We start from the raw sequence: 23,961 nt of genomic DNA on the forward strand, positions 1-23,961 counted from the left end.
GAAGAAGAAAAGGAGGTGGAGGGAGAAAAGTAGCAGTTTCTTCCTTAAGACATTCTCACTTTGTAGGCCTGACTAGCCAGGAACTTACTACATAGCTCTAACGGGCCTCAAACTTGCAGCAATCCTCCTGCCTCAGCAATCTACAGTGCTAAGATTACAACTATGGGCTGTATTCCTCCCGGCCTGGCCAACTATGTCTCTCTTCTAGGACTCACATTTCTAGCATCCTGTAGCCAATCAAAACTTTTCGCTATGAAGTAAATGGGTAGCAACTATTAGAGCAATAAATTACAATTCATTTGGAGAAAAATCTAACTTAAACCAGAATATATACCTTATCCATAAGTTTCAGTAACTCCTGATGTCAGTAATAACTGGATGTGCATTTTGAGCCAGGTAGTGCCCTAGATGTAGTAATACAAAGACAAAGAGGTCTCCCCTGAGAAGCAGCATTGGAAGGGGTGTAACTCACCTGGACTGAACCTCCATTAGGACAGAGCTGAACTCAGCTATGCACAACTGTTCAATGTACTCTAAGCCCTTTGTTTCGTTGAAGTATTTCCTTTGGACTGTAGTGAAATTAACGTTCTGAAAGGACATTTTAATATAAATCATTAAATAGCATGCTTCAATGCTGATCTCTTGTGAATCATACCTATAATCTCAACACTAGAGAAGCTGGGGCAGGAGGATTTTCATGAGTTCAAAGCAGGAAAACAGCCTGTCCTAAAAACAACCTGCACAAAAAATAACTCTGATTTCTTAAACACTTCACAGAATATGAATGGATATCTTAAATATCATAGAAAATTAGTTTTACTGTTTCCAATATTTAAATAAAGGTTTCTCGTTTATAAAATGAAAATGGAAACTGAGAGTAGAGGAGCACACCTTTAACCCAGACTTCAGAGGCAGTGGCAGGTGGATCGCTGTGAACTCGAGGCCAGCCTGGTATAAATTATGAATTCAAGGACAGCTAGAGCTGCACAGTGAGATGCTGTCTTAGAAAAAAGAAAGAAAATGGCTACCCAACTTTCTGTGTGAATGACAGTACCTTCTATAGTTCTCAGCTCAACATTACTTTCATGAACCTAGTTGAATATATTAAGGACAATAATAAAATGATACACACGTCTCTCGCATGTAGGAAGTGTGCTCCATGGAAACATCACACAGGTTTTCAGGTAAGGAGCAGTAACTGAGAAAGGGTGCACCTTTAGATCTAGGCAGGGCAATGGTGGAAATACATCAGCTCCACTGTCAAACCCAGGAGCTCAACTTCCATGGAGCAAGTTATTCAAAAGTGTATAGTGGCCCCTGGGCATTTTATTCTTGGCTTATTTATTTATTTAGAGACTTGTCAAGGGTGGCCTGGGTAATCATGGCCAATGACAGTGGCACTCTTTATTTAATGAAGCAGATGGAAAAAATAAAGTTGTGAACTAATTGCTTTGTAAAAAAAAAAAAAAAAGGAAGGGTGGATAAAGGAAGGGTGGTTAGACCAGCACTGAGGTTAAGGCCAGAAGATCAAGAGTTGGAGGCCAACCTACATTACATGAAACCTCTCTCTCACCTCAGAAAGCAACAGCAAGAAAGAAGATGGAGCAGCAGACTGTGGAGTGTGTGCACTGTGCAGTATGTGCACTGTGTACTGTGGAGTGTGTGCACTGTGGAGTGTGTGCACTATGGAGTTATGTGCATTGTGGAGTTGTGTGCATTGTGGAGTGTGTGCACTGTGGAGTTGTGTGCACTGCGGAGTGTGTGCACTGTGGAGTGTGTGCACTGTGGAGTGTGTACACTGTAGAGTTGTGTGAGCTGTAGAGCGTGTGCACTGTGGAGTGTGTGCACTGTGGAGTGTGTACACTGTAGAGTTGTGTGAGCTGTAGAGCGTGTGCACTGTGGAGTGTGTGCACTGTGGAGTGTGTGCACTGTGGAGTGTGTGCACTGTGGAGTTGTGTGCACTGTGGAGTGTGTGCACTGTGGAGTGTGTGCACTGTGGAGTGTGTACACTGTAGAGTTGTGTGAGCTGTAGAGCGTGTGCACTGTGGAGCGTGTGCACTGTGGAGTTGTGTGCACTGTGGAGTGTGTGCACTGTGGAGTGTGTGCACTGTGGAGTGTGTGCACTGTGGAATGTGTGCACTGTGGACTGTGTGCACTGTGGAGTGTGTGCACTGTGGAGTGTGTGTGCTGAGACTAGAGGAGGCTTCAGCATAATGGACATACATGCCAGGACTTCGAAGTGTCTCACTCAACTTCACAACAATCCACAGCACAAGTCTTTTTGTTCCAATGTTCATATATCACCCACTTTAGAGCTGTTAGCCTTCTTTAATGCTGAGGCTCGTGCCTCTTCCAATTTATACTGCTTCTGACTTAAGAGGCACTCTCGTGAGTGAGTAACATAGAAACAACGACAGCACATCAAGTTTTCTCTCTTGAATACTTTTGCCTGAAATATTTTCATGCTTTGCTTCTTTACCCCATTGAGGACTTTTGTTAATACATAACCCATCCCTGATACTATCACCAATCATTCTTTATGAAATACCTGTTGTTTTTAAAACAAACTCACAAAACATTTGATTCTATCAAATGAAGACTCAGGAGCCAGATGCTGTGTTGAAAGCCTGCTAGCTCAGAGAGGCAGAGAAAGCACCTAGCTCACCTTACTGATGTCATCAACTGATGTCCAAAACAGAAAAAAAAACAAAAACAAAAACAAAAAACAAAAAAAAACCCAACCAGTTCTCCTTCTCCACACTGTCCTATAAACCCTTCCCAACTGAATGTCCCTCCTTTCTACTTCCTATGTGTGTTTCTATCCATTCTCCTGACTTCCTAATTCTGTATGTTTTTTTCCTATGTTCACTCCCTGTCAATTGGTTACTTGCTCCACCTCTTGACCTGTGGTTGATTTTATTCAATCTTGTTTACAATAAACAGAAAGCTCTTGGGTTAAAGCTAAGGCTGAGGCTAAACCTCACAAGTCACCTATACATAATAGAAAAAAATATTTGGGGTGAGAAGGTAGTTGATGAAGATTTCTTTACCAAACTTTGGATTCCTCTGAGCCCTCTACTCAAGACAACCTGCTGTCTGTACTGAGGGTGGGAGACTAACTTCAACAGCAGCCAGTTAGCAAATACAGGTGGTTCACATACATCAAGCCTCTGCTGTCTCTGCTGTTACCTTCTCGACTCTTGTTAGCCCATGTTCTCTACCCTCTCTGGACCCTTTATTTTCCCATTAAAATTCCTATTCACTGCAGAAAACAAATCTGAGTTTGGTTCAAACTAGGCTCCTTCTCCTAATCTAGCTATTGGGGTCCAGGAATCACCTCACAAACCACACACTGATCTCAATCAGACAGGGATAGTTTTTTTTTTTCTTTGTTTTTTGGAGTTGAGGACCGAACCCAGGACCTTGCACTTTCTAGGCAAGCGCTCTACCACTGAGCTAAATTCCCAACCCCAGACAGGGATAGTTTATTGGGCACTACAGTCCTGGTCCAGATTTGGAAACTGAACCATGAGCCTGAATTCAGAACCTACAGGGTCTTTAAACCCCAATCCACAAACATCTGTGCCACGTTATTTCACCAATCAGGATTTAGGGAACAGGAATTCCCTTAGGAACATGTCTTGTTGTGAATATTCTGCTCCCATTGGTTGGGGCTTGTTTTACCTAATATTCATGTCCTAACTTGTCTACCAGGACGGGACTTGTCTAACATTCATGTCTTAACTTGCCAACCAGGATGTCAGTTACCCACATACATGTCTCCTTCTGTCAAGTAGGATGTCAGTTTCCAGGGAGGTCTTGGGAACTTAAATTTTGCTGGACCACTATTCAAAATTGAAGTCTTATTCCAAACAGCTTCTTGTATTAGTTCAGGTGTCTCTGCTATGTTGAGATCCATCCCAGGGACAGTTTATACCATAAAAGCTTATATTATACACAGGTCCAGAAAGTGCTGTTGGGTGGTTGGTTTGGGTCTAAGTTTATTGTGGGTAATTATATGTAGTGGTTTGTAAATGTTTGGCCCAGGGAGTGGCACTATTAGAAGGGATGGCCCTGTTGGGAGTAGGTGTGTCACTGTGGGTGTGGGCTTTAAGCCCTTCATCCTAACTACCTGGATGAAGATGTAGAACTTTCAGCTCCTTCTGAACCATGCCTGCCTGGGTGCTGCCATGTTCCTGCCTCTAAACCTTCCTGTCCCAATTAAATGTTCTTTGTAAGAGTTGCCTTGGTCATGGTGTCTGTTCATAGCAGTAAAACCCTAAGACATAAGTTGGTACAAGGGACAGGGTATTACTGTGACAGGCCTGACCCTGCTTTTGTTTGGAAGAATGTAGATATGGGGACTTGGGATTTGGAAAGCAGTGGGAAGCTTTAAATGGGGCTTAACGGGCCATCCTAGTAGGAATATGGAAGTCTTTGTTACTGAGAGTGATTTGAACTGTGCAGAACTGACCCAAGATGGTTCAGTGAAGAAGAATTTCAGTATGTGGCCTAAAGACTATTTTTGTGGTATTTTGGTGAAGAATGTGGCTGTTTTTGCAGCCCCCCCCCCACAACTCCCCATATGAATAGTCTAGCTGAGACTAAGGTGAAGAAATTTATATTAATTACCTTGACAGAGAAAATCTCAAAAAAGCCAGCAGAAACTTTGTTCTCTGGTTAAAAGTCTGAAGAGTGTTTTGAATAAGCATAGCAAGCTGAGAAAGGGAAGATATAAAATATATGGTTTGCATATTAAAGGGGCACCAGGAAGTGAAATGGAGTTGAATCCTGTGTTCAAGGACATTAAATTGAATTAAGGGAATAGTGACCTTGGGGCAAGGTCTCATCCATCTAAGTTTAGGTCCAGGCATGGTAGTACAAGCCTTTAATCACAGGAGGCAAAGCCAAACATATCTCAGAGTTCAAGGCCAGACTGGGACAGAGCAAGTTCTAGATGAAGAAAAACCTGAAACCAGGCTTGGTGAACTACATCTTTAGTCCAAGTATTTAGGAGACAGGCATGCAGATCTGAGTTCAAAGTCAGTCTACACATGAAGTTCCAGGGTAGCCAAGCTTAGGCAGAGATGGAGTTGGAAAACAGATGAAAGACCCCCAGAGTGGGGAGACCCTCACTCAAGTCTCGGAATGACGCAACCCCCCAAGAACTCACACAAGACCGTCCTTGTTGTAATCACATGAGGTTTATTGATAGCAACCAGTGCACTGGGGTCGAGACTCGTATCCCACTCAGGGGCAGTGGAGTTCGACCCCGAGAGGCTGGGAGAAGAGGTATTTAAAGGGAGAAACCACAACCCTAGGGGGCAGGGATGGCATCATTGGAAAGTGTGTAGAATAACAGTGAAAAATCACAAGGAAGAACTAACTCTCTGTCCCCCAAGATTGTTTCCTAGGAGAAGCTGTCTCCTACTTCTCAGATTGTTTAACTTCATGGTCCGCTAGTTCCTAGGAGAAGTTGTTTCCTGCTTCTCAAGATTGTTCTCTAAGATTTATGGTCAGCTAATTTCTGGGAGAAAGCTGCTGAGCTGGCCAATGTAATTATCCATTCTATAGCCCTAGGAGAGGTTTTTTGGAACATACAATTCTGGGGCCTAACCTGTTTTTTTTTTTTTCTCTAAACTTTGTGTCTAGGGGGCAACTTTAAAACTTTTATCTTTCACAGAAAGCTGCTGATAATGAAATAGAAAAGGGGGACCATGTCCCAGCTCCAGCAAGCAGTAGTAATCAGCAGCTTTTGCCATGTGGTTCTGGCTTTAGAGTGAAAAACAGAAGGGACGACTGGGACAACTGATGCTGCTTTGCTGGAGCTAAGAAATTAGTGGTGACTCAGAAGACACCAACATCACTAAGGCGAAATCTTCTGAGCAGTCTTTCCTGAGAGCACAAAGAAGCTGTATTCCAGATATAGCCAAGGTTGTGCCTTGAGTTGCAGCTGTACTTGGTAATGTGTGAGAATCACCCAGGTGGTACTGGTTTTGAAGGCAGGAAGGGGTCATGAAGAGCAGCTGAGGCTGGGCACTGTGAGAGGCCAGGAAGGCCATTAGTGAAGGTGCAGCCTCAGCTGCAGTTGATGGCCCAGTACTGAAGGGGTCATGCAAAGGAACTGAGGCTTCACACCATAAAGAGAGCCTATGAGAGGCTATTGGTGGAGCCTAGTTACAGTGGAAGACCCCAGCGTGTTGGAGACACCAGTACCATGGGACGATCACCGCGTATAGCAGAGGCAGTGGAGTGGATCAACCTGAGCTTAGAGTGTGACAGAGGGTAGAGCTGGAGAAGTGTCACCAGTCCTTTGGAGGAGCCCAGATGATCATGTGTGAATCTAGACATTGAAACAAAAGGTGTAACACTGATGTTCAAGATGCTAGAACCATAATCTATCTGCTGAGGAAATCTGCTAACAGGGAGTAGAACCAGCCCAGGAGGAAGAAGTTTCTTTTTTTTTTCCTCCCCTACTCCCCAAGAAAGAAGTTTCTTGAAGTCAACAAAGATGAAAACGTTGGAGACCTGAAAACTGCTCTGACATCAGACATGAAGATGGATGCAAAGTTTATAGTTTGCCCAGCTGTTTCCTGTCTTGCCTTAGGGATTACAGTTAAGTGGTTGGATGAATCTCAGAAGAGACTTTGAACCTTGGACTTTTAACATTGTTGAGACTGCTATAGACTATGAGGACTTTTGAAGTTGGACTAAATATATTTTTGCATTGTGCTATGTTTAGATATATGGCCCCCACAGACTCATATGTTTGAACATGCCTATGGGGGCCAGGAAGAGGAATCTGATGGTTTGTATATGCTTGGCCCAGGGAGTGGCACTATTAGAAGGTGTGGCCCTTTGGAGTAGGTGTGGCCTTGTTGAAGTAGGTGTGTCACTGTGGGCATGGTGTTTAAGACCTTCATCCTAGCTGCCTGGAAGTCAGTATTCTGCTAGCAGCCTTCAGGTGAAGATGTAGAACTCTCAGCTCCTCCTGCACCATGTCTGCCTGGATGCTGCCATGTTCTGGCCTTAATGAAAATGGACTGAATCTCTTATCTGTAAGCCAGCCCCAATGAAATGTAGCCCTTGGTCATGGTGTCTGTTCACAGTAGTAAAACCCTAAGACACTATACAAAACCATTCTATTGACTTTTGTCGTAATTGGTGTCCAAGGGCACAAAACATAACAAAATATGAAAACAATCTTGGCATTAAAAACTTTTCTAGTAACAATAAAAACATATGAAAAAGTTTCCGTATAATGGCAGGCAAGCCAAGAAACTTACCTAGGCCTTAACGTTCCATCTCTGCCTTAATATTTTACCTGGGCCTTAACACCAACAGGCCGTTACTGATTGGGGGTCTGTCCTTAACATGTGTACTAGAGTCTGCCTTATTTTGACAACAGGAAATATGAAGCCTAATAATGCTCATTCTTGATTAAACTTGTTTAAGTTGGATTTCTGCTATTTACAGCCAAGGCCTAGAAGGCCTAATCAAAACAGCATGTAGGGCATGACTTTCTAATCCCAGCATAGGCAGAGCCTAGCAGATGTTTAAATTTGAGGCAAACATGAAACACAAAGCAAGTTCTAGGCAGCCAGGCTACATAGCGAGGTCCTGTCTCAGAACAACATCGTAGACACCAGCTGAGTCATGTGGGAGCTTTAAGAGTTCCAAGAAACTTGGGGGCTGCAGGGGCTGGGTGTACAATGAAGGAGGAAGAGCCCAGCAGACCTGGAGCCTCGTCTTTAAGTCTGCAAGTGCAACAGAACACTGTGCATCCGGATGGTAACTTGCACCTTTAGGGGTTACTCCACCTGCACTACTGCCAGCTGTTTGGAAGCACAACCACCATTGACAAGACAGATGAGCCGAGGGAAGAGGCTCTGACTGAGCTGTCCTCAGTGGTTTTCTGTCACAGTCCCTGCTACAGTGGCAGGCTGAGAAGGAGTGTAAACTAGAGTAAGCCCAAACAATTCCCCCATAGAGGAAACCATGTGGAGGAAAGCACACTTGCCGACAGCTGCCACCCCCACGACCAGGAGAACTTCAGTTTCAGCTCGCCTGACAACGGTCACCACTTCTAAGGAAACAGGGCTTTCGCTGAGGGTCTGCATCTGTCCCTTGTATATTCTGAAACAACTGTGATGGCCGATATTAAATACCAACTTGCCACAACTTAGAATCATCTGGGAAGAGAACTCAATTGAAGAATTGTCTTTATCAGGTTGGTCTATGGACATGTCTACAGGGAGACTGTCTTGATTGCTTTTAATGAGAAATTATGAGTAACAGCCCATTATGAGTGACACCATTCCCTAGGCAGGGGATCCTGAACTACATAGGGCAAGAGAAAGCCAAAAGAAAACAAGCAGGCAGCGTGAGTCCACTCGCACTCTGCTCTTAAATTCCTGCCTTTACATCCCTGCAATAATGGACTTTCCCCTGCAATATTTAAATTTTGCTAGGTTTTGAGACAGGGTCCTCTACATAGCCCTGGCTGTCACAGAACTCACTATGTAGACCAGGGTGGCCTAGAGCTCAGGCCTCCTCCTGCCTCTGCTACCCTGGGATTAAAGATGTGTGGCAGCACACCTGGCCTGACCTTGTAATGGTTAAATAAGCCCTTTCTTCCCCTAAGTTGCTTTGTGGTCAGAGTGTTATATCACAGCGGAAGACATAAACTAGAACACCTCTAACCACCCAGCAGTTTTCTTTCATGCTTTAAGGTAAAACCCTGGCACCAAATCAAGCACACCCACCATCATTTTTATGGTCTATAGTAATATCTTAGACTACAATCTGCATTAACTGACTACCTTAGGCTCTTAGTCAAACAACTTCTTTCTGTAATACTATGGCATGTACTCTAAACAATTACATTTTGAATGCTACCAGAATGAAAATCTCTTACCTTAAAATTTTCTGTGATCAGAGTAAATAACTTGGTTGAATTTCCCACAACACAAGCAGTATTTGACATTATTATTTCCAAAGGTGATAAAACTTGGAGTTTGGTGATCACCTGAAATTATTAAAATAACCATTTCCTAAATGTTAGCAGTTTCCAAAGTAGTTTTACATTCTAAAAAGTAAACTGTTAAAATGCACAGATTAAAACCCAACAGTCTAACTTTAATGTTTCAGTCAAAATATATGTTAAATGATGATATAATAAACATCTATACCTATGTACAAATTTAAAGTACCAGAAAGATAGGTCATATTTTACTCATTGGCTTCTAGTAGTTTAAACTCAAAATTAATCTCAGTTTTTCAAATATTTATTCTCAATACAAGATTAATGGGTTTTTTGTTTGTTGGTTGGTTTTTGTCTTTTGTATGTAGATATAGAATTACTTCAAATTTGCAAGTTGTAAAAAAACTTACCTTTGCATATGTTGTGTTGTCTGCAAACTGTGACAACATAATCTGTGGGCTTTTTAAATCGATGCTTGCCATTCCTATCTCGCCTCTAGCCAGCCCTCTTCCTTCCACCACTGCTACAATGACTGACGGGGCATGTGCAGACACCGCGGAGGATGTGGCTGGAGGCAGTTGGCATGAAGAACGCAGATGAATGTTAATGGTTGCCTATAACTCCTTCACTGAAGATCTCAAAGTCCTAAGTCTAGTGGGTTTTATATCTTTTGCTTATTCTTTAATAATGTCATCCATACTTGCACACAGTGTATACGGCTCATACCCACATGCCCTGGCCCTTGTCTCACTCCATGAACACCCTGACTCCTAAGCCATGTCTCCTTCCACAACCACACCCTCTCCTTTGTCTCCTGAGCCCCGTTAGTGCTGCCTTCAGGAGTGGTGACTCATCTTGCTGCCTTGACCTTGTGCTGGTCTTATATAGGTGCCATGTCTAGCTAATAACATAACATCCTGAAGGAACCTTTATTTTCAAAAAATAAAAACTTCATTTTCCAAAACAAATAAAATGATTAAAGCTCAAAGTGTTGTATCAAAGCTTAACGTCACATTAAGGGATTTTTATTTGCCTTAACTGTTAGATAGGGTGTGTATCCCTGGCTACCCAGAACTTGCTGAGGAGATCAAACTGGTCTCCGACTTGTGGCAATCTTCCTGTCTCTCCCTCCCAAGAAGTGCTGAGATTACAGGCATACACTACCAACTGCTGTCTGCCAGGCAGAGGCAGGTGGATCTCTGAGTTTGAAGCCAGCCTGGTCTACAGAGAAAGTTCCAGGACAGCCAGAGCTACAGAAAACAACAACAACAAAAACAAAACAACAACAACAAAAACCCCACCACTACTACAACAATAATAACCCAGTCAAACAAACTTCGAAATAAAGCACTGTAAATTTATCATCTATGTGTAAAATTAAGGCTTGGCAAACTCAGAGGTAGCTGTCCATATATCTGGCTACAGGTTTCTAATTCCTGGGCTGAGGAATACACAGATGATAAATTTACCTGCCTCTGCCTCCCAAGTGCTAGAATCAAAGGCATGTGCCATCATCACCTGACTTTTTTTTTTAAATTTTATTAAAATAAAGTCATTAATGGAATTTTTAATTTGGTGTTAAAATACTTATTGTTCACTTTTCTCTATAAGTGCTAAAATTATCTCATAATAACCAACTTTAAAGTGAAAAGTATAATGTCTAACTCAAGAGCTGGCCATGAGCAGCAAATAAATACACTGTGCGACTGTCCATGCACGGCTGTGGGCACCAGCACTCACTAAATCCTTATGTGTCAAGGACATCTGAAGTTATTTACTTACGTTCATTTAATTATTACAAAATCCTATCAAATATACAATTCTCTCTCTTTTTTTTTCCTATTCTTTTTTTTCGGAGCTGGGGACCGAACCCAGGGCCTTGTGCTTGCTAGGCAAGCGCTCTACCACTGAGCCAAATCCCCAACCCCTTACAATTCTCTTTACTCAATTAATTTCCAAGAAGATTGAGAGATTAGCTCAGTGGCAGAGAGTGCCTACCCTGGTAAGAACTTGGGTTTAATATTCTGCATTAGAATGAAAAATACATGAATAAAAATGAACCAATAGCATGTATAAAACTTCAAGTGTACAGACGAATGCTTAGGATGGCAGAGATGCAGAGGGGAAGTGAGAAGGTATGTGAGAGTCTGGAATCGGTGGCTGGAGAGATGCCAAACAGCCCTTATGGTGATGCCCACACTCTTACCCTTGATCTGATAGCAATGCAGAAGCACGAATACTAGAAACAGTGAGTGTGGTGTGGGATTCTATGGCTTCTCTGTGTCCTCAGCATTCTAGTCCACAGCACCTAAGTGTGACCTCATTTACCTGGATCTGAAAAACACATCTGCCCTTTATAGGGGTAGTTAGTATTAAGTGAGGTCATTTGAATGACCTCAGTCCTTACAAATGGCATACAGATGTGAGAAGTGTAGGACACACAGAGACTGTAGGAAGAGACTAGAAAGAATGGCTAGGGGTGAGACAAGCAGAGAGGATTCAGATAAGAAAATAAATGTAGTATTTGTTGTAGGAGTCCCAGAAAGATGAATGTAATAAACACAAAACAAATAAATGTGTGTTTGTGTGTGTGTGTATAAAGCTATATATGTAAAGCACCACACACACACACACACGTATAGTATAATTTCTATATAATTTCTAGCATAATAACCATAATAACCCAGTGCTCAGGAAGTGGAGGCAGGAGGATCTTTTGAGTTGAAGGCCAGCCTTGCATATGAAATGAATTCCAGGACAGCCAGACTACTCAGAAAGGCCCTTTCTTCAAGACCACAAAAACAACAAAACAGTAGCATCTTAAAATGTATGCACATATGTTATGTAGGCATTCCTCTGTCAGAATGAAGCATTCCCTCCTGGAGACTCCATTTCTTCTCAGGTTGTATAAGCAGGAGCAGTTTCTTCAGGAGAAAGAGAGGTGAGGTGCAGTTGTCTGCAGGTCAAACTTCAGGAGCATATCTCTCTTGGCTGGGGGAGCTGTTCTGAGAGGCAGCTGCTCTGAGTTATCCATGTTCCTGCCCCAAATCCTAGGGCTTCGACAAGCTAGGCTTGGGTGTGGTCATTTCTTTGGTTTGTTTTTAGTATCTGGGGTGAACAGACGTTTGTTCTTACCTTCTCAGAAAAGGCACATCATGTAGCCAAGACATACTTTTAGACAATATGCCTTAGGAAATTGGTGTGCACAAAATACCTACTCACTCACTGATCCCTCAACAAAATTGAGTACATTTAGTTTAAAATTCAGTATTAGAAAAACACTCAAAAAGTCTATTAGGGTCAAGTTTTTCACTTAAGTATCACACGAGTGAGATTTTCCCTCTGGGTCAGAAAGGTTCAAATAATACAAGGCTGCATTTATTAACAACCAAGATTAACAAACAAGACCAGAAAGCACATGGCATGCTAGCCTGCCCCGAGGTGCACAGGGGTCAATGATATACGCACCTACCTTTCTGTCCTCTCTATCAGTGACAGATAAGCCTCAAATAAGCTCACCACCCAACTTATAATTATGAAACTTTAAACATTTTCAAGATTTACCTGAAAGTCCTACTTGTGGTGTCCAACCTTTATATGATCTCTGGGGATTTCCAGCAGATAACGGAGTTCTAAACGTATGTGGATACGTGGTATCTTGTGCAGAAGACGAGCTCGTACCAACAGGAAAATTGGATGCAGCTTTGTGTGTAGTGTAAGATCTTTTGTTTCCAAATGATGAACCTAAATTTGAAAAATTATGATTAATTCTTAATTATTAGCATTAGGGAATTATATGTTAATTCCTAAAATTTACATTGTATCATGACCATTTTCTATAAAACTTAATCTGATTAATTAAAAAATAATAACTAAATGATTATTGGCAATTCCATTTACAATGACCATATTGACCTGAATATATTTGGTCCCATTGTGACATTTTCATATGTGTATATATTGTATGTTGATCATATTCAACCTCCTCTATTATGCTCTCTTGGCCTCTCCTACTCTGACCCCTTCCTCCACCCAAACGACCCCCCTTCTACTCTCACGTCGTTTTTGGTTAGTGATAAGTTGTGTTTGTTTTTTAAAGGCAAATCTCACTATGAATCTCGGGCTGGAGCTGAATTCACTGTGTAGCCCAGATTTGCCTCTATTTTATGATTCTCCTGCCTCAGCCTCCCAAGTGCTGGAATTACAGACATGTACCATCACGCCTGGCTTGATAAGCATGTTCCAGCACATGCTGATACAGGCTGGGGTGTAGCTTAGTGGGAAGGGTGCTTGTCTGGTATGGATGAGGCTCTCTCTGGGTTTCATCCCAGCATACATAAACCAAGTGTGCTGATACTCATCTGCGATTTCAGTGCTTGAGCGATGCAGGAAAGGGGTTCACAAGTTCAAGGTCAACCTTGCCTACAAGTGAGCTGAGGCCTGCCTGAGACACATGGGATTTTGCTTCAAAGTAAGTTGACTTATTAAAGAGATATTCCAATAGAGCTCTTGTATATGAGTTCACTGAGACTGCTCTTGCTAAAATTAGAAGGGTCCTTTCAGTCACCAGGTGTAGTTTATACTATAATTAGTGTCTTTTCCTTCATCAACTCCCTCCTCTGAATGTCTCCTCCTATGTAAATAAATGGTGTTATGAAGTCGGCATCAGACTCCGTCCGCACTTTTTCAGATCATTGCTTACCAACATGTTACCTATTTCACAGTCACGTCATAACATTTCACACAGTGTACATAAATAGCCTAGCACAGTGTCTGGTAACACAGAAGCTCCAAACAGACAAACAAGCAAATGAAAACACAGGGCTTTTCCACACACCGGCTTCCACGCCACATGTCTGAGCCCTTGTTACCTTATCCACAGCTTCCTGTAAAGCCCCTGTCCTTTGCCTTCCTCTTAAGTGTTGGCCTTCAGCGCTCAATACTTTTAAAACTTCACTACTATATCAACATTTTATTTTTTCTGGCCTCTCATCTGTTCTCCCCGTTCCCGCCGACATCCATTTCCTGCCGACTTTCAAACTTTCCATTCCAGCCTTCACTCATTACACAACTTGAGAAGATTCCAGTTACAGCAGACGGATGTGCTTTGTGAGCCACAGTCACTGTCAGGGGCTCAGCCGAGGTAGTGTATAAACCAATGAACACATTTATATTTTTTTCTTTCTTTTTTTTTTTCTTTTTTTTTTTTTCGGAGCTGGGGACCGAACCCAGGGCCTTGCGCTTGCTAGGCAAGCGCTCTACCGCTGAGCTAAATCCCCAACCCCTATATTTTTTTCAAAACAATTTCTACATATTGGAATTTGAATTACACATGCCAAAAAATAATGTTGTCCTTTAAATTTTTCTCAACCCTTTAAAACCTCAAAAGTAGCTGGACTCAGTTCCTCACGCCTTTAATCCCAGCACTGAAGAGGCAGAGGCAGGTAGATCTCTGAGTTGCAGGACAGCCAGGGATACAGAATAAACTCTGTCTTGAAAAAAACAAAAGAAGGACCAAAACAACAACAAAAATAAAATAAGCATTCTGAGTTTGAGGCCAGCCTGGTCTACATAGCCAGTTCCAGGACAGCGAGAGTTACATACAGGGACCTTACCTCTAAGAAAAATTTAAGTTAGATGTTGGGGATGTGGCTCAGTGGTTAAGAGCACTCGATGTGCAGCCCTAAGGCTGAGCCAGATCCAAGCTAACAAGGGGCTGGCTGCCTGCCACGAGTGTGCCTCAAAAGGATAAGCAAGAGAGCAATGAGAGGAGACTCCTGATCTTCATCAGGAATCATAAAATACTCATGACCACGTACCACCCAGGCACAGTGCCGTGGGTCTGTCTTGTAGGAGGTTCAGGTCCCACATCCGAATTGTCAGATAGGTCATCTCTGCGGTAGTTCATAAGCTTGTTTCTCTCGGGTGCTTTTTGCCCAACACTGAACATAGAAGACTTCGTAATTTAACTCTCTCTTCACTCACAATATAAAGGACTTTTCCACCTAAGTGCACGGGTGTTTTGCCCGCATGCATGTCTGTGCACCAGAGGCCAGAAGAGGGCAGCAGATCCTCTGGCATCAAAGTGCTGAGTCCTCACAGGGACGCTGGGAATTGGAATACTGAACCTCTGAAAGAGCAGCTACTTCCCTGACTAGATGAGCCATCTCTTTGACCCCAGAAGGACTTATTTTCAATAGCTAGCATCTGAATTAGATGAGATGTTCACTTTAACCTATTACCAATCCACTCTAGAACCTGAAGAGTAAAATCTGTCAGCCAAAGACCAGCTCTCCACTATTAGAAAACTTAACACACAGTCTCCCATTCGCCACGTTTTAAGAAGTAGGGGGCCATCAAGATGACCCAATGAGTAGAGAGGTATTACCCACCAAGCCTGATTCAGACCTTAGCTGGATTCCCAGAGCCCACTTGGTGGAGGTAGAGCTCCAGAAATTCATCCTTTGAGCTCTACACCCATCCCTTGTACACTCATATACTCAGAGGGGGAAAGAGAAAAACTTTTTTTTTTCTTTTGAAGGAAAAAAGTTAAAGGTCAGGCACCGCACCGTGGTATAATCCAGTACTCAAGGGGCTAAGGCAAGCTTTCCTACTAATGAGTTTCAGGGCAGCCTGAGCCATGGAGAACCTGCCTTAAAACAAAACAAGAGGTTAAGGCTTTACATGAGAATACTAGCTGGGGGGGTTGGGGATTTAGCTCAGTGGTAGAGTGCTTGCCTAGCAAGCGCAAGGCCCTGGGTTCGGTCCCCAGCTCCGAAAAAAAAGAAAAGAAAAAAAAAAAAAAAAGAGAATACTAGCTGGGCCACCTTTCCTTTCACGGCTTAATAAAACTGTTGTGAAGAGTCAAGACTTTCTCCTTTGTGTTTTGTTTGGTTTGAAACTGTGTAGCCCAGGCTAGCCTTGAACCATAGCCGCTAAAATTGGGATTAAAGGCACAAACCACCCCCAGTATGAGTGACTATGGAACCCCGGCTAGCTCGCACTCTCCAGCAGGGAGCTGAGGGCAGCGCAGTGCCGCTCTGGTACCCAGCGCCGGCGCCAGCGCCGTGAGGTGACCCGGGGCCTTGCCTGGAGCGGCCGCCGGCGCCGGGCTGCTGCTGCTGCTGCTCCTGTCGGCCACGGCACCTTCTGTGCTCGGCCTGGACGCGGAGGCCGGCGTCCTGCCGCGGGGGACCTCCCTCCGCGATGGCGTCCACCGTGGGGAACTCGAGAGCGAAGCAGCCTCCTGCCTCAGCATCTCTCTGGCCTTTCTGACACTCGAGGTTCTGCGCGTGAGGCCTCGAGTACCCCAAGGCCGGAAGCCGTGCCACTGAAAAGGCGGGAGGCTGAGCGCATGTGCAGTGCTGCCATCGCGCAGGCGCAGGCGCAAGCTGCACACGATGCACACGGCGCAGGCAGGACACTGCGCAGGCGTGGGTCGCTAGTTTCTCACCTTTGCTTCCAGGGCTGTTTTTGTTCTCATCAGGTAATTCTGAAGCCTGTAAGTATCAGTATCAACACAATTCAAGGCCCACTACTGACCAACAACTTGGGTTGCCGACAGTTCTTTTTTAAGGAGGGGTCCTTTTTGAGGACTGAACACAGGCTATTGTATATTTACCGAGTCCCAGTTATATCCCCAATACAATTACCCCTGGTTTTTAGTACATCATGGGCCTGGTACCCAATGTCTAAACATTTAAAGTCTTCACTCAACAGTTGTACACATGACCTAGTACCAGAGACAGAACACGGGTGAGACCACATGTACCGTTAAATACAGCTTTTCCCAACCGTCCTATTTCTAGTATTGCAGTTTTGGACATAGGGTTTAGAACTACAGCCTTGCTTGTAACCCTCAGGAAGCTTTTTTATCAACACACATAGCGACAGAACTGAGTATGTTCTCCAAATAACAGGGCATTCTTACTAGTACATGCAAACCATTATGTAAAATAGACCCATACATTTGGAGGCTTAAAGTGGGGAGCAGCTTGAAGTAGGTGTGGTCTTCAAGGGCATGCCTGTCTGCCTGCCATCATAATGGATCAAACCTTTTGAAAACTCTAAGCCCTAAATCTCAAGACCTGATCACAGGGATGATCACAGAAATAGAACACCAAGACATGTAGACTGTATTGGCTGTGTGTAGCCCTTGATTGAAAAGCTTAAAAAAGTCACAAAACACACTTGGAAATCTGTATTAAAAAGGTGAGTTCTAGTGCAATGTAGGACCATCTCAGAGGGAAGATGTTCCCCCCCTTTAAATGTTAAAGGGCAGAGGCCCTCAATGGGAAAAGATAGCTCTGGTAACTCTGACCCAGAGGCACCCATACTGAGTAAGTACCATTACTGTATTCACCCAACCTGCAACCCACCCATTGTAATCAGTCAAACCCTTGAGACCTAACATCGCACAGGGTCCCCCATCAAGAATAACTCCACCTAAAGCCATTGTGAAGTGAGCAAACCTCACATTCTTTGGGGGTGACTTCCAGCATCCTGGGCAAGTCTGCCTGAGGAGTCCAAACAGCAGACACTGGCAGCAGAGATTGGCGTTCCTTGAAAAATGTACCCCTCCCAGCCCCGCCTATAAATAAGGTGTTCTTGGTTACAGAGGTGTTTTGGTTTTAAAAAGCTATGCACACAACAGCCACTCACTCGATTTTATGCATCTTTTATTTAAATCATGAGTTTCACTCACTTTGATCATCTTTATTAACAGAAATCATTTCCCGTCATTGTTACAGGTCAAAAGGACACAGGGAGATGGCAGTTAAATACTAGCTTTTTAAGTTTGCTGCTGTTAGACATTAACAAACAGTATTGACAGAAACTGTACTCAGAACACTAAAGATCTAAATATGACATTTATTTTACAATACTTATATAATTTATCATTGACATATGATATACAAAATATTAAGTCACTTCTGGGTTTGATAACCACAGTAACTGATACTGCACACCGAAGGCTCTTCCCCTCGGACTAGCTCACTAGTTCAGGCTGGACATTCACCCTCTGTAGCACTTCTTCAGGCATGCAAAAGACAGGGCTGACAGGCTTGATCTGCTCTTCCCCCAGAAGTGACAATCCAGCAATGCCAAACAAGGTGTGAAAGGGATCCACCTGCGGGAAGTCCACAGACACGTAAATAAATACTCAACCATCTGCCCATGGAAGTTTGCTGCTTTCAATACCATTACCACTTTAGCTTTAAAAGTTTTCTGAAGACTAATACCAGAACTCATAAACAATATCACTACAAGAAATTTCTATAAACTCTACCCTGCTATGCATTTTAAAAAACATCCAGAGCAACCCTTGGACTATTTCTTACAAGACACTATTTTTAGTACATTAGAAATGTTCTGTAGGGCTGGAGAGATGGCTCAGCGGTTAAGAGCACCCGACTACTCTTCCAGAGGTCCTGAGTTCAATCCCCAGCAACCACATGGTGGCTCACAACCATCTGTAAAGAGATTCGATGCCCTCTTCTGGTGTATTTAAGACAGCTACAGTGTACTTATATATAATAAATGAATAAATCTTTAAAAAAAAGAAATGTTCTGTAACCATGAAAAACTGCAATGTAGCATTATACTTACCATGTCTCCTGGCCTGTCTGCAAACCCTCCTGTCTCTTCATCTTGACATGCCAAGATGAAGCTTCGAAGCTTTTCTCTGTCAATCCAATGAAGCCTCCCGATTATCTTTAAGGAGGCCAACACCCACCAGGAATAGCACACATCTGGTAACTAGAAGGGACCAGTCAGACAGCTGCCTTACTTCACCACTCTACTCTCAGATTTGATCGATTTTTAAAAAATGTCTAATCCCGTGTTCCAAACGCAGAAGTAAACAAGGCAAACAAGGTCAGGGGTATAGTGGACAATAGTCTGGGGCAGCACAATCACTACAGTTTAGAACAGCTTCAGCCATGCATAGGATGGTAACTGAAAACACAGAAAGGACTGAGACCAGCTCCCAGGCACTGTTTCTCAACGCACGCCAGGACTGTAGGCTGGCAATTAATTCACTTGTCTTTGTAAAGAACATCTTACTCCATGCACAGCTGAGGTCACGGGTGAAACCCAGGGGTTAAGTCCTAGGCAGGGCCATTTCCAACCTGTACTGTCCAGGTAGACGCTCATCAGCTGGCTGAGACGGCACAGAGGCTCAGTTCCTACAGATCAGCCTCAACAACCTACTGAGCCCCGAGAATGACTAGCAGGCACATGAAGTTTCTAGGTTTTAGCCCAACTGTTAAGTTACTAGCTTAAGACTCCAGTCCTGTTCAGATACTATCTGTGGGGGCATCCCCACAAGGAAAATTAGCATTCTCTGACCCTCTCACAAAGCAAGCTCTACACAGAAACTAACTATATAGATCTGGAGCTCAGATTAGCAACACTTGAAGTGTTCACCACCCATTTTTATTTATTAATTGATTGGGTCCCCCTAAATGGAGTAGGCTAGCTTCAAACTCAAAAGACTTCTTGCCTGTGCCTCCCAGGTGATGTGGTTAAATTACAAGCTGGTCCACTCCAGCCCCAGCATTGCTTTTGAGCATGCTGTGGTAGAAAGACAGCACCTATCCACGTCCCAAGGCAGAAATGAATTCAGGTCAGTGAGACCCCAAGTTCTCTCCTTAAGGTATCATCTTAAAATCACCCAAGAAACACAGTGCAGTTTTAAGCCCACAGCAGGAAGAACCACTACAAATAATACCTTCTCGGGTCTTCCATTGAGTCCGCCAGAGGGCAACTGTCGTTCACAAAGCCACCAACCAAGTAGGTCGGAGTTCACTTGATGCAACTGACTAGTTATGGCCAGGAATCCTGTGCAACAATAGATCTAAAATTACAGACATAAAGTATGCAGGTATAGTTTAATAGTAAATGGCAGACACTACCAAAATCACCAAAGCTCCATCTTCCTACCTCAGGCTGTGCCACTAGTTTCAATACCACAATGAGATGCTACACTTACACATACAGTATTCTCTGGCACAAGCAGAAACGTGCTCAGATGGACATACTGGGGTTAGTTCATTTGAATGAATCAAGTCAAGCTTGTGCCTCCATTCCCAACATGTGACAGCCTGGACTATGTAGCAAACCTCAAGTCAGTTAACAGCACAGAATGTGGACCCCACATAAACAGACAAATGCCAATAAGGAACACTGGTGAGGTCTACTTATGAGGACGAAATTGTGTAGACTGGCATGGCATATACGGAAAACTCCCAACACAAAACCCTATAGATTTTAACTGCAGGATTACCTGTCCGGCGTGAGATTCAGAGCCTGGTCTGCACCCAAATCCACCATCAAAGTTCATACAGGACAAAACAAATTCAATGGCCTTTTCCACATTAATAGCATCAAGTTTGCCCTATAAAAAGAAATGAAGCCTATTACAACTACCTAGACATCCGCAGTGTTTAATCCGGCCCTTTGACCCAACATTCAAAGCTTACCAAGAGAGCCAAAGTTGCCACTGCACAAAATGAGAATCTTGTATCGATTTCTCCTAAAGACAAAGAGAACCAAGGCAGGACAGACATGTAAATGCTACCAAGTCACCCAAGAACAAAACCTATATATACAGCACATTAAAGTTCCCAAAGCCAAGACCATGTTCACTAGGAGACAGTCCCCCAAGGTAAGGAAACCCAGCTAGACAAACAGAAAGCAATAGCCTTCCGAATTAGCTTGCAACAGACCCAGAAAAGTAACCTACAAAATGAAGGATTATATGCCCTGAGAAATTCAGGTTAGTAATTTAGTAACGCCATTAATACCCTACTTTATAAAAGGTTCACATCCCACAAAGCAGCTGGTCTCAGGACTGCATTTTGCTCCACCCCAAAACAGATTAAAGTTAATCGAAGGAAAAATTTTCCATCTCCCAACTCAGGTATTTACTACCTTGACAGTCTAGTTTTAAAGACCTCCTCAGGTCTTTACCTTCAGGGAGGTTAGCCCTTCAAAACTACCAACACTGGGGGTAAGACTTGGACCTACCTTATCTTTTAGTGTGGCGTGCTGACAAGCCAGCACGGGGCATGCTGGGACTTCCAGCAGGCCATTTTACTCCAGTTAGACCAACTGCTTAGTGGGACCTGAAAAGATGAACAACTTGAAATCTTATGATTACTACACCAAGACAAAAGATGCTCCGAGTGGAGTAGCTTGACTAAAAAAAGTGAAAGCCGATCTTACCCCAGATGTCTCCAGCAAAGGAACCATCTTCTTTCTGTAGACTCTGAACATAGGCTACCACTTTGTCTACGTTGATTACATGGATGCTATCATACAGAGTGAGAATCTGAAAGACAAGCATCGCAGGAATTTGTCCTGGGCCAACCACCATGCCCTTCCCCATTACTATAAATGGCTCACACGCGCCGGCTGTTACTCATTTCATTACAATTTCTTATTCCTTTGATAATTTGACAGAGGTAGGCTTTACCCGCCCTCTCGCTCCTCACTAAAACCAACTCTAACCTGGACTGACACAGATGCATTTTACCCTCCCAGGTCTCAGTGCCATTTGTAACTTGCATCAAGTTAGCATTCAGCTAATACATGCCATGACATCACTGACCTGTAGGAGAGAATTCACTCTAAAGGCGGGCAATTAACATTTGGGTCGTCACATAGGGTCAATGTTTCACAAGGGCTTACCTGGACAGCACTGAGCGTGTAGAGAAGGTGGGGGTCGTGCCCGATGCTGGCACTGACTCCCCCACACTCATGCTGGCACGACTTGATAAACACCAGTATCTCCTCTTTATTCATCCGATGAAGCTGCCCCATGAGGTCCATCACTGTCAGGCCCCAGTAGACGCCGCTCATTCTCAAGTATTCGGACATGCAGTATTCCTGGGAGAAGTGTCTTAAATTTGTCACTCTTGACTACAAAACCCACCTTTACCTAGGTCAGCTGTGAACAACTTTAAGAGCATCGGTTCTCACCCCTTTGGGTCCGACATTACAGCAAAATTAAGTCTTGAACTAATGAAACTATCTTATGGTTGGGGCTCACCACAACATGCAGAACTGTATGGTACGACAGGGTTGCAGCATCAGGAAGATTGAGAACAAACTTTAATAGTTTCCAAGTGCCAACTTCAGGTGAATTTAGTAGGCAACATTCACTCCTTCAGTCTACCAAACACCAATTACTGCATTTTACAAGGTCTATGAATACGGAGAGATAAATGGTGCTGGAGATGGAAACCAAATCAAGCATCATTTCACAAGCGTTCACTCAGGTACAGGTGTCATTGGTGTGCTGCCAAGCCAAACCAAACGCCTAAAGGGCCAGGCGGACAGTTGACATAAGGACCATTTAGGCCTATGATTCCCCCCCTCCCAAAATAAGGGTCTGATTACCCATGTGATTCCTCTTTGGAGAGGGTCTCCCCACAAAGCCCGGGGTTTCCAGCTCTACCCCTTGCTGGAGATTATCACAGGGGTGTGGTAACCTCCCTATTATACTGTTTAGGTAAAACCTTTTCAAGGTCTCAGCGTAATTCTAGAGCTCAAATGTTAGGACACATCAGCAAATTCAGATAATACATGCCAACACATCATTGACCTTCAAGGTTATACCCCAGACAGAAAGGAGTAAACCCCTTCTACCTGCATCCCTGTATTCTGGCCCTTTGTGTACCGGTATGCAAGGCTAATGCTATCCAGTATCAACCTCTAGTATACCAGGCCCATCTATCCTAATGGACTTTAAATCAGGCCTCTGCCAACAGACAACGCTTTAAGAAACAGGCCTGTCCATTAGTATTAAACTAACAAGAAACTCATACACACATAATCATCTTTCTTTGAGCCGTACGAGGCGATATAATCAGCATGCTTCTCGAGCAGCAGGGTGTCAGGCGCATCTGACTTGATGGTGACGTCCTTCTGCTGTGTGCCCTTCGAAGAAAAACAGAGACTGGATCATTACGTTTTCCTTTCGACATCCTGAAAACTTGACAGCCCAGACTCGTATGACCAGATGACGGCACTTTTTTTTTCGGGTCTCAGAGTAATTCTAGAGCTAAAGTGGTTATTAATCAACTTTAGATTCAGAATACATGCCAGCTCATCATTGACCCGAATTCTGCCGCTCACCTTTTTGCCGACCAAGTGCAATACACACTCTCGATCGGTGAATTTGAAGCTTCAGTGCACTGTTCAACAGTCCTCAAATATTATCTCCTTTACTAAACGATCAGGCCCATTAGCTCCAAATTTCACCTTCGGATCTAAGATATTCGCCATCACCCATTAAGTAGGTCAAAGCAAATCCACTGCCAAATAAGTTATTTTTCTATTTTGTTCAGAGTCTCGGCTATGAAGCCCTGTGTGGTCTGGAACTCCCCGTGTAGACCAGGCTGCCTGCTACTGCTTCAGGAGTGATACGATTAAAAGGCGTGGGCCAAGGCCGGCCTTCTTCCATCCCAATTAGAATATTTAACTTTGAAACAATATTCGTAAATGATCATTGAACCCTGAAAAAAACAGGCACACACAAGTCTCCGATGCAAAGGGAAAAAAAAAAAGGCGGCTCAATCCAGAGAGGCTCGCCTACGGGCCGCGGATAACACCACAACCCTCGAGAACTGCAGAAAACGCTGAGCCATTGCTCAAGGAGCGGTCTAAGACCGGCCTCAGAAGGCCGAGGCAGGAGCATTGCTGAGAGCTCACAAGAAGAATGCAAGAAGAATGCTAGCCTTGCATGCCCGCCCGCTCCCCGTGCTGCGCCAGCCCACGATGCGGAGCAGCTTGACCCACCGCCCAGGCCTCCCCAACTTCCGCGCACCAAAGCGATGTCGCTCTCACCATGTCCGACCGCCGAAAGACTGAAGAGCGCGGGAGCACGGAAAGTCAGGGTCTGCGCGCCTGCGCACAGGCGCCCGCCCGGCAGCCCACGCCCTACCTAGCCGGCCACGCTCCGCCCGAAGGAC

At 43.9% G+C, this 23,961-nt stretch overlaps 2 protein-coding genes and 3 non-coding genes across 10 annotated transcripts in view; all 5 read right to left on the minus strand.

The window, feature by feature from the left end:
* Msh4 (mutS homolog 4) overlaps positions 1-16,256 on the minus strand; it is a 50,613-nt gene extending 34,357 nt beyond the window's left edge. The window contains 5 exon segments of the mRNA NM_001106477.3: positions 473-588; positions 8,918-9,028; positions 9,394-9,551; positions 12,548-12,727; positions 16,073-16,256. Coding sequence (NP_001099947.2) covers positions 473-588; positions 8,918-9,028; positions 9,394-9,551; positions 12,548-12,727; positions 16,073-16,241 — 734 coding nt within the window. The 5' untranslated portion in view covers positions 16,242-16,256.
* Positions 16,257-17,643: 1,387 nt separating this feature from the next.
* On the minus strand, positions 17,644-23,890 carry Rabggtb (Rab geranylgeranyltransferase subunit beta). Of its 6 annotated transcripts, none has more exons than XM_087616468.1 (10): positions 23,837-23,890; positions 22,820-22,927; positions 21,677-21,874; positions 21,212-21,317; positions 21,014-21,111; positions 20,467-20,519; positions 20,271-20,381; positions 19,716-19,841; positions 18,593-18,742; positions 17,645-18,113 (listed from the first exon to the last, which is right to left on the minus strand). In XM_087616468.1, the coding sequence occupies exons 7-10, from the start codon at positions 20,325-20,327 to the stop codon at positions 17,973-17,975; spliced, it is 474 nt and encodes a 157-aa protein (XP_087472594.1). In that variant the 5' UTR covers positions 20,328-20,381; positions 20,467-20,519; positions 21,014-21,111; positions 21,212-21,317; positions 21,677-21,874; positions 22,820-22,927; positions 23,837-23,890; the 3' UTR covers positions 17,645-17,972.
* Positions 21,527-21,597, minus strand: Snord45b (small nucleolar RNA, C/D box 45B). The gene has a single exon (XR_015679262.1). It is a non-coding gene; the product is annotated as a small nucleolar RNA SNORD45 (small nucleolar RNA).
* Snord45a (small nucleolar RNA, C/D box 45A) lies at positions 22,513-22,593 on the minus strand. The gene has a single exon (XR_015679260.1). It is a non-coding gene; the product is annotated as a small nucleolar RNA SNORD45 (small nucleolar RNA).
* Positions 23,029-23,108, minus strand: Snord45c (small nucleolar RNA, C/D box 45C). Its single transcript, XR_015679261.1, has one exon. It is a non-coding gene; the product is annotated as a small nucleolar RNA SNORD45 (small nucleolar RNA).
* Positions 23,891-23,961: the final 71 nt, after the last annotated feature.

Source organism: Rattus norvegicus, chromosome 2 (genome assembly GCF_021556685.1).
Source record: "Rattus norvegicus strain SHRSP/BbbUtx chromosome 2, alternate assembly SHRSP_T2T, whole genome shotgun sequence".
Taxonomy (NCBI): domain Eukaryota; kingdom Metazoa; phylum Chordata; class Mammalia; order Rodentia; family Muridae; genus Rattus; species Rattus norvegicus.

Coding starts and splice junctions, on each gene's coding strand:
- Rabggtb (XM_087616464.1), bottom strand. CDS start 21,865: ATGTCCGAATACTTGAGAATGAGCGGCGTCTACTGGGGCCTGACAGTG. Junction 20,520..21,211: donor CTTTGCTGGAGACATCTGGG/GTAAGATCGGCT, acceptor CTTTGTCTTTAG/GAGAAATCGATACAAGATTC. Junction 19,842..20,270: donor CTGAATCTCACGCCGGACAG/GTAATCCTGCAG, acceptor CTGTAATTTTAG/ATCTATTGTTGCACAGGATT.